The sequence below is a fragment of the Alligator sinensis genome, unplaced genomic scaffold, assembly GCF_000455745.1.
Source record: "Alligator sinensis unplaced genomic scaffold, ASM45574v1 scaffold528_1, whole genome shotgun sequence".
Classification (NCBI taxonomy): Eukaryota; Metazoa; Chordata; order Crocodylia; family Alligatoridae; genus Alligator; species Alligator sinensis.
Window position 1 is genome coordinate 4,529,653 of NW_005841846.1, and position 10,847 is coordinate 4,540,499.

The window sequence follows — 10,847 nt, forward strand, 5'->3', positions numbered from 1 at the left end:
GGCTGATAGTGTTCTTTTTCTTACTGGTGCTGGTTATGTTTGTTGTTAAAATTCTTTGTCCCTCCTGTATCTAAAAATGGCACTGATATCCTTATATATCACACTTGGGTATCTCAGTATCACCCAAGGGGGGTGGGAGAAAAATTTGTACTTGCAGATCTCCCGTACGGTGGCTCAAGCTGGAAATAAAAGTGACTGCTGGATATGCTCTCACAGCCCAGCGCACCTACAACAAGGAATCCCAATGATCGGAGTACCAATATCCCTCCGGCAATGGGGAACAATAAACGGCGGCTTCGTTAGACACTACTCGTTAGCTGCCCATCGGTCCGCTCCTAAAGAATGGAGGGCCGCCCCTGCTAACTGGATAATCTCCCCAAGAGTAGAGGCGCCTTTCTGTTACAGATCCAACAACACCGGAGCTTATAATAAAGCCACACCTGTAGGACACTACCCTCATTGCCTAACTACTCTAGATTATAGCCCCAATAGCACCAGTGGAATCCTGTTGGGTAATGTACCCTCTCTCAATTGTACAGGATTCATGGTCTACAACTTTTCTAAGGAACCTCATGTTGCTCTCATTGCAAACAGATCGGAATTTTACATTGACTCCAATTTTACTTCTTGTAATATATCTCGGTCCAGCAGGATAACAGCTGAACGTGGTCCGTCCTATACGATGCATATTAATCGAAAGTGCCGGATATGGCACAACACCTGTCGAGATTTGAGTACCCTTTCTGCCCCAGGCCTTTACTGGCTCTGCGGAAACAGGGCTCATAAAATCTTGCCCTGGAATTGGGTGGGGGCATGCACTCTTGGACGTGTTATCCCTGGTTTTGAAATGCATAGTACAATATATCTGGAACAAGTAAAAAATTTCAACCATCACATGAAAAGGGCGGTTAACCCCTTAGCTACCAGAAACACAGGGTTCCATCAATTTGTGAGAACCTTCATACCGTGGCTTGGAGTAAGAGAATTGGAACTAGCCATAATTAACATTTCAGCCACAATGGAAGCTATGGGAAATGCCACTGCGGATGCAATTCAGGCTCTGCAAGAAGAGATCTCCCAGATCTCACAAGTAACTATACAACACCGCGTAGCCCTAGATTACCTATTGGTATCCCAGGGAGGAGTATGTGCCTTAGTAAACTCCACCTGTTGTGTCTATGTCAATCAGGACATGCGAATTGAAACTGACATTCGTAAAATCCGAAGTCAGTTAAGGGTCTTACATCAAGTGGCCTCAGAGAATACTGACTGGGGTCTAAAAGAAATGTGGTCTTGGCTAACCTCCTGGCTCCCAGATTTCGGGGCCCTTGGCAAGAAAATCCTGTATGGAATATTGTTTGTCTTGATAGTTCTGATAATGTTTTATGTCTTAGTGCAACTGATCCTCTGCTGCGTGAAAGCCAGCAGGAGAAGCTTTAGCAAGGCAAGAAAACCCACAGCAGAGTCTAGAATAATGGTATTACAAAAGTGTGAGCAGATTGAAAGAAAACATGAAAGGCTGCATGATGAAATAGAGGGGCTCATGAGAATAAAAATTTAAGGGTAAAGTGAGACTAAATAGTCTCAAAGGGGGGGGACTGTGGAATCAGAAAAAATATATGCCTTAAACTTTGACTATTTTAGTTATAAGATGACATAACCGCTTTGTGGAGAATTGCTGGCTCTGTATAGTAGAACAGATAAGAGAAAGTGTTTGTTCTTTGTAACTCCTCTGCAACTGCTTCGCTCACCGCGGCCTTGAAGATAGCAAAAAGTATGTACAACTCTGATTTGCAGGTGCAAGAAGGAGGTTTGTGAACTAACCTCGCCTCCCCCATTAGTTCCCATCCTGATTACAGCAAAGAAATAATGAAGTAATGTTATAGCCGCTTTTCATGCTAATTTCACTATATGATCACGTGAGTTGTAAGCAACTGTTAAAAAGTATATAAGCCTCCTGATTTTGCTCTTGGGGGGGGACCCCTTCCAAGTGCTTGGGAAATCCATGTCACTTTGGAATCCCCCCTACAGCTGTAGTTTCTTTTGAATAAAAGCTTCTTCTGACCTGACCCAAAAGTATGCTGCGTGTGTTTCCACGACAAAGGATTCCTGAGGTTTAGTTAGTAGCATTCTCTACCCTCTCTTGGAAAATATAAAACATTTTATCATCAATTATCACAAAACAGCAGAAGTATATAATTTTGTTAAGCTTGTACATTTTAAAAATGAAACTATGCATGTAATGTATGTAAAGGATGCAAGGGAATGTCCAACAAAAGATTTTGATATTAAAAGATTTTAGCTAATTTAATAAAAGTAATGTTAATAAAAAATGTACTGCAACAGAGTATAGCTTCAGGGTGGATGTTAGATCACTTTCAAGCTGGATGGCTGTGCCAAATCAGACCCACTCTGACCACTTCTGACCACTATGTGTTACAAACAGCATACCAGTAATAGGAATGCTTTACGGGCAACTGAAAGTGATTAGAAGCATAAGGGGTGTACTTGGTAGCCGTGTTGGTCTGAGACAAGAAGACATACAAAAAACTAGAATTCTCGGTTCCAAAATGAAACCTTTTATTAAAACAACTGGGAAATCCCAAGAAAATTGTCCTTTTCTGCTGATTTTCTTGGGATTTCCCAGTTGGTCTAATAAAATGTATCATTTTGGAACCGAGAGTTCTAGTTTTTTGTATGTCTTCTTGTCTCAGACCAACATGGCTACCAAGTACATCCCTGAAACATGGAAGATGCCAAATTGTAGCCGATTTTGGATTTTAAACTTCATTGCAGAACAAGAAGAAAGATTTTTTACCTCCCTGCCTGCCATCTGACACCTCCAGGGAAGGAATTCTACCTTCAAAAAGCTGCTCAGCACAGCTCACAAAGACACCTCTCATGGACCCAGCGGCACAGCCTTTCATTTTCAGCTCCCTTTGTGCAAAAACGAAGTTTATTTCCTTCCTATGAGGACTTTTTACCATCTACACTTTTCCCAGAGCTTGACGAAGGGACTTTGATCCCGAAAGCTTGTAGAAAAGGACAATCTCCTTGCGATTTCCCAGTTGGTTTAATAAAAGGTATCATTTTGAAACCAAGAGTTCTAGTTTTTTGTATGTCTTATGTACATTTTAATATGAGGAAAAATTAGGTCTTGCTACCTTTAGACAGGATATTGATGAGAAGATATTTGATTGATTAATGAACAACGAGGGGGAATGACTGCTCCTAGCCTGCCAACCCCTTTTCATAATAAAAGAAAAGGAAGAGTTTCGATAAAATGTGATTACCATAACATTTAAACTGTTAAAAGGTAACAGTCGTTGACACAGTACACAACTACCCTGTGGAACTTACAGCCCAAGATGTCAGGAGTGCCAAGGCCAATTAATATTTTAAAAGAGGATTAGGTCTTTGTGTCAGTAATTGGAGCATCAACTGGTAGGATAACTAAACAATTAAAGGTTACAACCCAGAGACAAGTCAATCACTAACTGAGAAGATGAGAGAGACATTTTTCCTTCCTGCACAGCTAAGTTCTGACAGAATAATCTGTCTCCTGGTTTCTCACAGCTTACAGTGTGGTATGCATGTGGTACTGACTATTGGTAGACCATGTCTATACTGTGTCTCTTACCACTTTGTGTGCTCAGGTCCCCTATAAGTTGTCTACTCTGCCTAACTGTTAAGCTTGGCTGCATGTGGATTGAAAGGGTAGGAACATAACTTGTCTCTCAATGTGGGTCCTTGGTTTAGAAGGGAGACAGTATAGACGTTGCCCTGGACCAGGGGTGTCAAACTCATTTGGCCTCATGGGCCAAATAAGTGGCTCAAAACTGGTCCACAAGCTGGATAAATGGTATCCTGTAGTCTCTGCAGACTAGATTCGAACTCTCCTCCTGCGTGCTGGATCCAGCACCCATGGCACCTACTCTGGGACTATGCCACACACAGTACCTACCCTGGACCAGCCAGAACAAGCTCCACATGCAGCACAGATCCCAGACCAACTGAAGCCAGCAGTGTGTCCTGGACCAACCAGGGTGGGCATTGTATGCACTTTGCATCCCAGGCCCTGTGCACAGGTCTGATCTGGTGCACACCATGTGGGTCAATTTGAGACCATAGGGCAGCACCAGGGGGGGCCAGATGATGGTGTTCTGTGGGACAAATCTTGTCCCAGGCGATGTATCTTTGACACCTGTGCCTTGGACATTAGGACTCACAGATCAATGATCTGGTACAGCAGTTGCTACATTTCCATGTATTCCTATGTCATTTATATCATTAGGAGAGTGATCCAATATCCATTAAGTCAACATGACGACTTGAATGGGCTTTGGATCAGGCCCAACAGACCACTGCCAGTACTTTATGTGACTAAGACCAGCTCAAATATGTCAGGGTCTTAACAAATGAGTAGTTACCACTAGACTGTATTTGTGGCTTGAAATTTTCCATGTCTGTTTCAGCTCTGCAATTCAAAATAAGAACACATTCTTGCCCTGTAGAGAGGTGTATGGACGTGTGTGCACATGCACACCTCTCTCCACAACAAGAAAGAGCTTGTTTTGAAGAAAGAGATTCTGTGCTATATTGTGTGCATCAGCGCCATCTTCATTTTCTCCTAGCTGTTTATAGCTATAGTGATTTAAAAGAAAAAGCAAAGCTTCTCTTCTACAAGGAAAGCTACATTTTGTACATAGAATATCTCAAGGTCTGAAAGTCGCCAAGTCATCAGGATACCTCAAACATGAAAGTGTCCACTTCCTCTCGAATATCCAAGTAGCTCAGTTTGTTCCCTCCATTATCCATTGCATTGAGAAGCATGTCAAGGAAAGCTCTTCTCTTTTTTGACCCACTTGGTTCACAGTTGCTGTCAAAGTCACATTTTCTTTCATCATGCTTTTTTTTTTCACTAGCTTTTTCTGTAATAACCTTAGGTAAGAAATATATATGATTCAGTGCTTATGTTCTCCAATCTACCAATATGTGTTCAAACTAATCTCTACCCCACATACTTAAAAACTGATTTAATCCCCAATGCCATATTCTGCACAGCTCAGTGGCAGACAGGGACAAATATATCCATCCCTTAATATCTGGCTCCCCATACTGTGCACTGTTTGAACGCAGCGTTGTTGTGAATCATATGGAATTTGAGTATTTAAGTCCTACTTTTTCACAAAGCACCATTAACAGAAACATAGTTTTGACTCCTCATTTTGACTGCCCTTTGTTTCTGAGCTTTTAGCACCAATCAGGTGGTGTTGCATAGTGTTATTGCATGTTACAGAATATAAAAATCAACATCAACAGGATAAATAATCCCATTTTGTAGTATGTTTTGACTGAGTCTCCTTTCTGATTTTCACAGCTTTATTTAAATCTATTTACCCATATGGAGTTACATTTTTTTCATCAGGGAGTTCCTTTAGAGACTAAAAATTGTATAAAGTAGCTAGCTTACCAACACAAGAGGACTCACTGCCATGCCCATATCTCTTTCAGGGCTCTTTGGTTTTCTAACATAACATTTAAGGTGCATGCAGATGTCACATTTGAAACATTTTCAAGCATAACAGGCTAAGACAGTGGTTATCAACCTCTTTAGACTCAAAGAACCCTTGATACACTCAAGGCACCCCTCAGAAAATGCCAGCTCTTAGTTTTCACACTTTTTTTTACTACAAAAAAAATAAAGCATTCCTTCTGTTACAAAGAATTCAGAAAGACCACAACAGGTCAGGAACTATGGATTCCTATTTGAGTGCCTATAGAATGTGACTTTTCATGTTCTAATTAGAACCCATCGGAGCAGACTCAATTCACTGAATCTACTCCATGCTCTAATTAGAATGTTCCTGCATCTAATTAAAATGCTCCAGCATCACTCCAGTATCACATGTATTAAGGCTATGAGCATTTCAAAATGGCTCCAGGGGCACTTTATCTAAACCTCGTCAAATGAGTTTTAGATAAAGCATTGCGTGGCCATTTTGAAATGTGCAAGGGCTTAATACACATGACAGTGAGCCATTTTAATAAGAGCAGCTATATGGGAACCCTCTAATTAAAATGCTCCCCCTCCCCCAAGTGTGTGTATAGGCAACCTCTGCATTTATCTTGTGAATCATGTTTGTATACATAACAGTACTAACACAGTGTGACACCCCTCACCACCCCTGAAAGGCTCTCAAGGCCCCGCAGCGTGCTGTAGAACCTTGTTTGAGATTCACAGGGCTAGGAAATGTTTTAAAAAGGTAGTGTTTCAGCCTCCAGATAGACATATAGCCCCTGTTCTGACTAGGGTGGCCATCACAGAGGACAGTCCAGTTGTCCTCTGTCCTCTATTGATACAAAGCCAGATGCCTTTATGTTCTCTATTTTTCTCTTGAAGATAAAATTAAAATGGCTCTTATTAAAATGGCTTGAAGAGAAAAATAGAGGACAAAAGGCATTGGGTTTCATATCAATAGAGGACAGAGGACAGAGTAGCAGAAAACTGAAATGTCCCTGGCAACCCTAGTTCTGAACCCTGGCTAGAGCACAAAGTTTCCTCAGGTGCATGCAGTGGTATATCCCCCAGCAAGAGAGAAGTTTGGGGAACTGAGGCTTTATTCCCCACCACCCAAGGCAGGGGGAGTGGAGGGGACTCACTGCCAAAGTGTGAGGAAGGTTGTGGGGGGATTCCAGCTCCAGAAGTGCTCTGAGTGCCCAGAGCAAGAGCGGCCCTGGTGCCCTATACAGCCAGGGTGCTGGGAGTCCCCCTGGTACCCTGAGTGCTAGGAGTCTCTGAGCAGAGTACTGGGGGCCCTGGCACACTAGACACTGCCAGCACCACTGCTCCTGACATTCTGAGATCCTGGGAGACAGTCAAGGAGTGTGCTGCATTTGGGATGTTGGAGGACCGTTTGACTCATACAGATGCAAGGTGGAACAAAATGGTACAAAACAGTATCTGCTCCCTGCAGGTGCATGTTTGTCACTCTTTGGAATGTTTTACCCCACTTACACACCTGTACAGTAGCCTTATAAAAACGTCAGAAGTTTTTCAAAGCCATTTGAAACGTTTCAAATGTTACATCTGTCCACACCCCTAGTTAGACAAACAATACAGTTCCTCCATCCAAGCTAGGAGACCATTCCCAGAGACTCTTTCCTAACAGTCCCACTGCTTCAAAGACTGCCTCTCTCCTGTGGCCCTCTCCTTTTGCATTCTCAGCCCACGTAACTTCCAGCTGGGTTTTATAACTGGGAATTGGTTAGTCCTATCTTCTTAAACCCACAGGTTCATTTATCATGTACGTCTCTCAGATAAAGGTGATATTCTCAAGGACTAAACTCCAGGCCACTGTAATCACATTTTGATCTTTCTTCCATTGATCTACTTCTTTTCATTAACTGGAACACAATGAAAAGAAGAATAACAGATTACCTTGTCAGTAAAACTGTGGAGGATTTTGAGACTTCTATTATGTTCCCTTCCTCCTTGAAAGAGAAGGTATGTAAGGTCAGGCCATAACCAAGGAGCCTTTTGTCTATGATGAATCAAATCACTCATTCTAGGATATGAAAAATAGCACTAATTAATATTTATTGCCAAAAACACAATCACAACGCATCCTTAAGAGCCTAAGGCAATCAAAATATCCCAAAACTGATGTAAAATACCATTTTATGATGCAGACACAATCATTTTGTCTTTAGGGGTACAAACTGCTTTTATTATTATTTTCTATTTATAAAGTTAAAAGCATCTACTGTAATTTAAGCAGAGTTTGAGAGAGTGAATGAAATCTATTCCCATGTCAAAGTAATATTAAACTAGGATATTTGGCAATAGAAAGAAAGGAAACTCAGAACCAAGTTATTTCAGCATTGCTGTGGTATAAACCTGATTTAACTTTACTGATGCTAGGTCTTTTCATTTGTATTTGTATTGGTGAAGTGGTATGGAAAGCTGAACTTTTTATTCATCTGCTTTCTAATTATTCATCTAACAATTCACATGATGTTTCCTCTGATTTTAATATCATTGTAATTGTCATCTAATGAACAAACCCCAGCAACACAAAGAACTTCTGCCAGAATAATTTTGTAGTGAGAAAACCATGCAATTAAAATTCAAGAGAAATGAACTCATCCATACTGTTGCTTCTCCAGTGATAGCTGCACCACTTTCTGCACAGATTTCCAATGTTGTCAAGTTCAAAGTTACCTCTATGATCTAGAATGGGGGAATGACCCTTCTATACCCATCAAGTCCTGAGCTTGACCAGGAGTTTGCCCAGGAACTGGCTGAGGCAGCTTGCTCCAGGACCATGGTTGTCATGGGTGACTTCAATTACCCGGACATCTCGTGGGAGGATCACTCAGCAAAATCTGAGCGGTCGCAGAGCTTCCTCTCGTGAGTGGATGACATCTACCTGACTCAAGAAGTCTATGGGCCAACGAGAGGCAAAGCGCTGCTCGACCTGGTACTGGCTAATGGGGATGACCTAGTCGGCGACCTAGTGATCGATGGGAAGCTGGGTGACAGCGACCATGAGCTGATCACCTTCACCATCCGCCAAAAAGCTGGCAAGTCGGTCAGCAACACGCAAGTCCTTGACTTCAGGAAAGCCGACTTTGACAAGCTCAGGAGGCTTGTCAGTGAGGCCCTAAGGGACCGTGACCACAGGGAGAGGGGAGTGCAAGAGGAGTGGTTGCTCCTCAAGGGAGCGATCCTCAATGCACAAACTAAGTCTATTCCATCTTGGAGGAAAGGCAGCAAGAGGGCACAGCAGCCCCCCTGGCTCTCCAGGGACCTAGCAGATCTCCTGAGGCTAAAAAGAAAGGCCTACAAAGGATGGAGGATGGGAGTCACCTCCAAGGAGGATTATTCTGCACTGGTCCGGTCCTGTAGGGAGCAGACCAGGAAAGCCAAGGCTGCAACTGAACTCCAGCTAGCTTTGAGCATCAAGGACAATAAGACACAGAAGCCTGGCTAACCAGGGCCAGGCTGCACCAAGTACCCGGATTACCACCGCTGCAGCCTCAGGACCCCAGGCCCCTGGGGCCCCAGCCACCCCTACCCCACCCAGGGCAACTTGCCCTGCACCAGAGCACATGTGCGGGGCATATCCAGGAGCAACTAGCAATGGTACAAATATGTGCCACTGCCAATTGTCCCTGGGATAAGGCACATTCCCATTAGTGGGGACATGCCCCAAGGATCTACCTGTGCCTAAGCATCTCCTGCAAGGTACTGAGGTCTTGATTCAGAAAAACATGCCTGAATTGGACACAGACATAATATTTTGCTTAACCAAAAAAAAAAACCCTTCTTTCTGGGACTGTTTTTAATTTTCATCTTTAAAACGTGCAACTTTCACCAAAAAAGGAGCAAATTTTATCGCTCTATTTTCTATCTGTTCTGACTTGACATGTGTCAAACCCAAAAGTGAAGCCGGGTAGGCTGTGCCTGAGACCCACATTCTTCAGAGCACTGGGGAAAGGTATAAGCTAACCTTGATTGCTTTAGATCAGGGCTTAAATCCTCAACCTTAAACGAGCAAGAGAAATGATAACATAAAACCTGACTCCATGAAGGAAGTTGGGCTACATGGCCCAGTTCCGGCCTTATGATTCTGTGATTCTGCCTCACTCAGCCAGCTTCCACTTACTGGGGGTGGAGTTGGGGGGCAGGAATAATTTCCCTTGCTTCCTTTCTGGGCACCTTGGAATGTGAGAACAAGCCTGATTCTGATTTTCTGATTTGAGTTACACCACTGTAAAGCACTGGGCTGGCCCAAGTATGATCATGATGCAAGATCACAATCAGCCCTCATGGAGGAAATGGGTGTCTAAAATATCTGAACATGCATCTCACTGAGCCATAGTATTAGCTCAACATTCTTGTGTGCTGTATATTTGGAAATGATCCTGTGAAGTGAAGTGAAGCCCCCAAAACTAAGCCTATAACTTCTAGGCTTTGGTTTCAGCATCCATAGATGCTTCTCAAGCAAATCCCGGGACGTCATTCTCCCCCTGTACTCGGCCTTAGTGAGGCCGTAACTGGAGTACTGTGTCCAGTTTTGGGCTCCACAATTCAAAAAGGATGTGGAGAAGCTTGAGAGAGTCCAGAGAAGAGCCACGCGCATGATCAGAGGTCAGGGAAGCAGACCCTACGATGACAGGCTGAGAGCCGTGGGGCTCTTTAGCCTGAAAAAGCGCAGGCTCAGGGGTGATCTGATGGCCACCTACAAGTTTATCAGGGGTGACCACCAGCATCTGGGGGAACGTTTGTTCACCAGAGCGCCCCAAGGGATGACGAGGTCGAATGGTCACAAACTACTTCAAGATCGTTTCAGGCTGGACATAAGGAAGAACTTCTTTACTGTCCGAGCCCCCAAGGTCTGGAACAGCCTGCCACCGGAGGTGGTTCAAGCGCCTTCATTGAACACCTTCAAGATGAAACTGGATGCTCATCTTGCTGGGATCCTATGACCCCAGCTGACTTCCTGCCCTTTGGGCAGGGGGCTGGACTCGATGATCTTCCGAGGTCCCTTCCAGCCCTAAGGTCTATGAAATCTATGAAATCTACTATAACATTTAAATTTTATTTCAAAAAATATTTTTTCCTGATTTGTGTGCGTTTGTGGAGTGTATATAGAGGAAATTGTAAAATAGCTCAAAATGAAGTCCCACTCTTGTGTATTGTGGGAGGATATGGGTGGCTGGGTATGGGATTTGTGTAGGGCTGTGGGGAGGTGTGTGGGTTTGAAGAGTGTGTGGGAGTGTGTGGATGTATGTGTGGGTGCATGTTTGGGATTTGTGGGGAGGGGTGGCTAGGTGTGGGG

General features: G+C 43.5%; 1 protein-coding gene across 3 annotated transcripts in view; it reads right to left on the bottom strand.

Moving 5' to 3' along the window:
• The window catches only part of LOC112550784 (cytochrome P450 4V2-like), a 44,645-nt gene that overhangs the window by 18,134 nt on the left and 15,664 nt on the right, over positions 1-10,847 (bottom strand). For all 3 annotated transcript variants that reach the window (XM_025207735.1, XM_025207722.1, XM_025207730.1), the window contains 2 exons: positions 7,442-7,568; positions 4,750-4,941 (listed from right to left, as the gene is read on the bottom strand). In XM_025207735.1, coding sequence (XP_025063520.1) covers positions 4,750-4,941; positions 7,442-7,568 — 319 coding nt within the window. The remainder of the gene's footprint in view (positions 1-4,749; positions 4,942-7,441; positions 7,569-10,847) is intronic.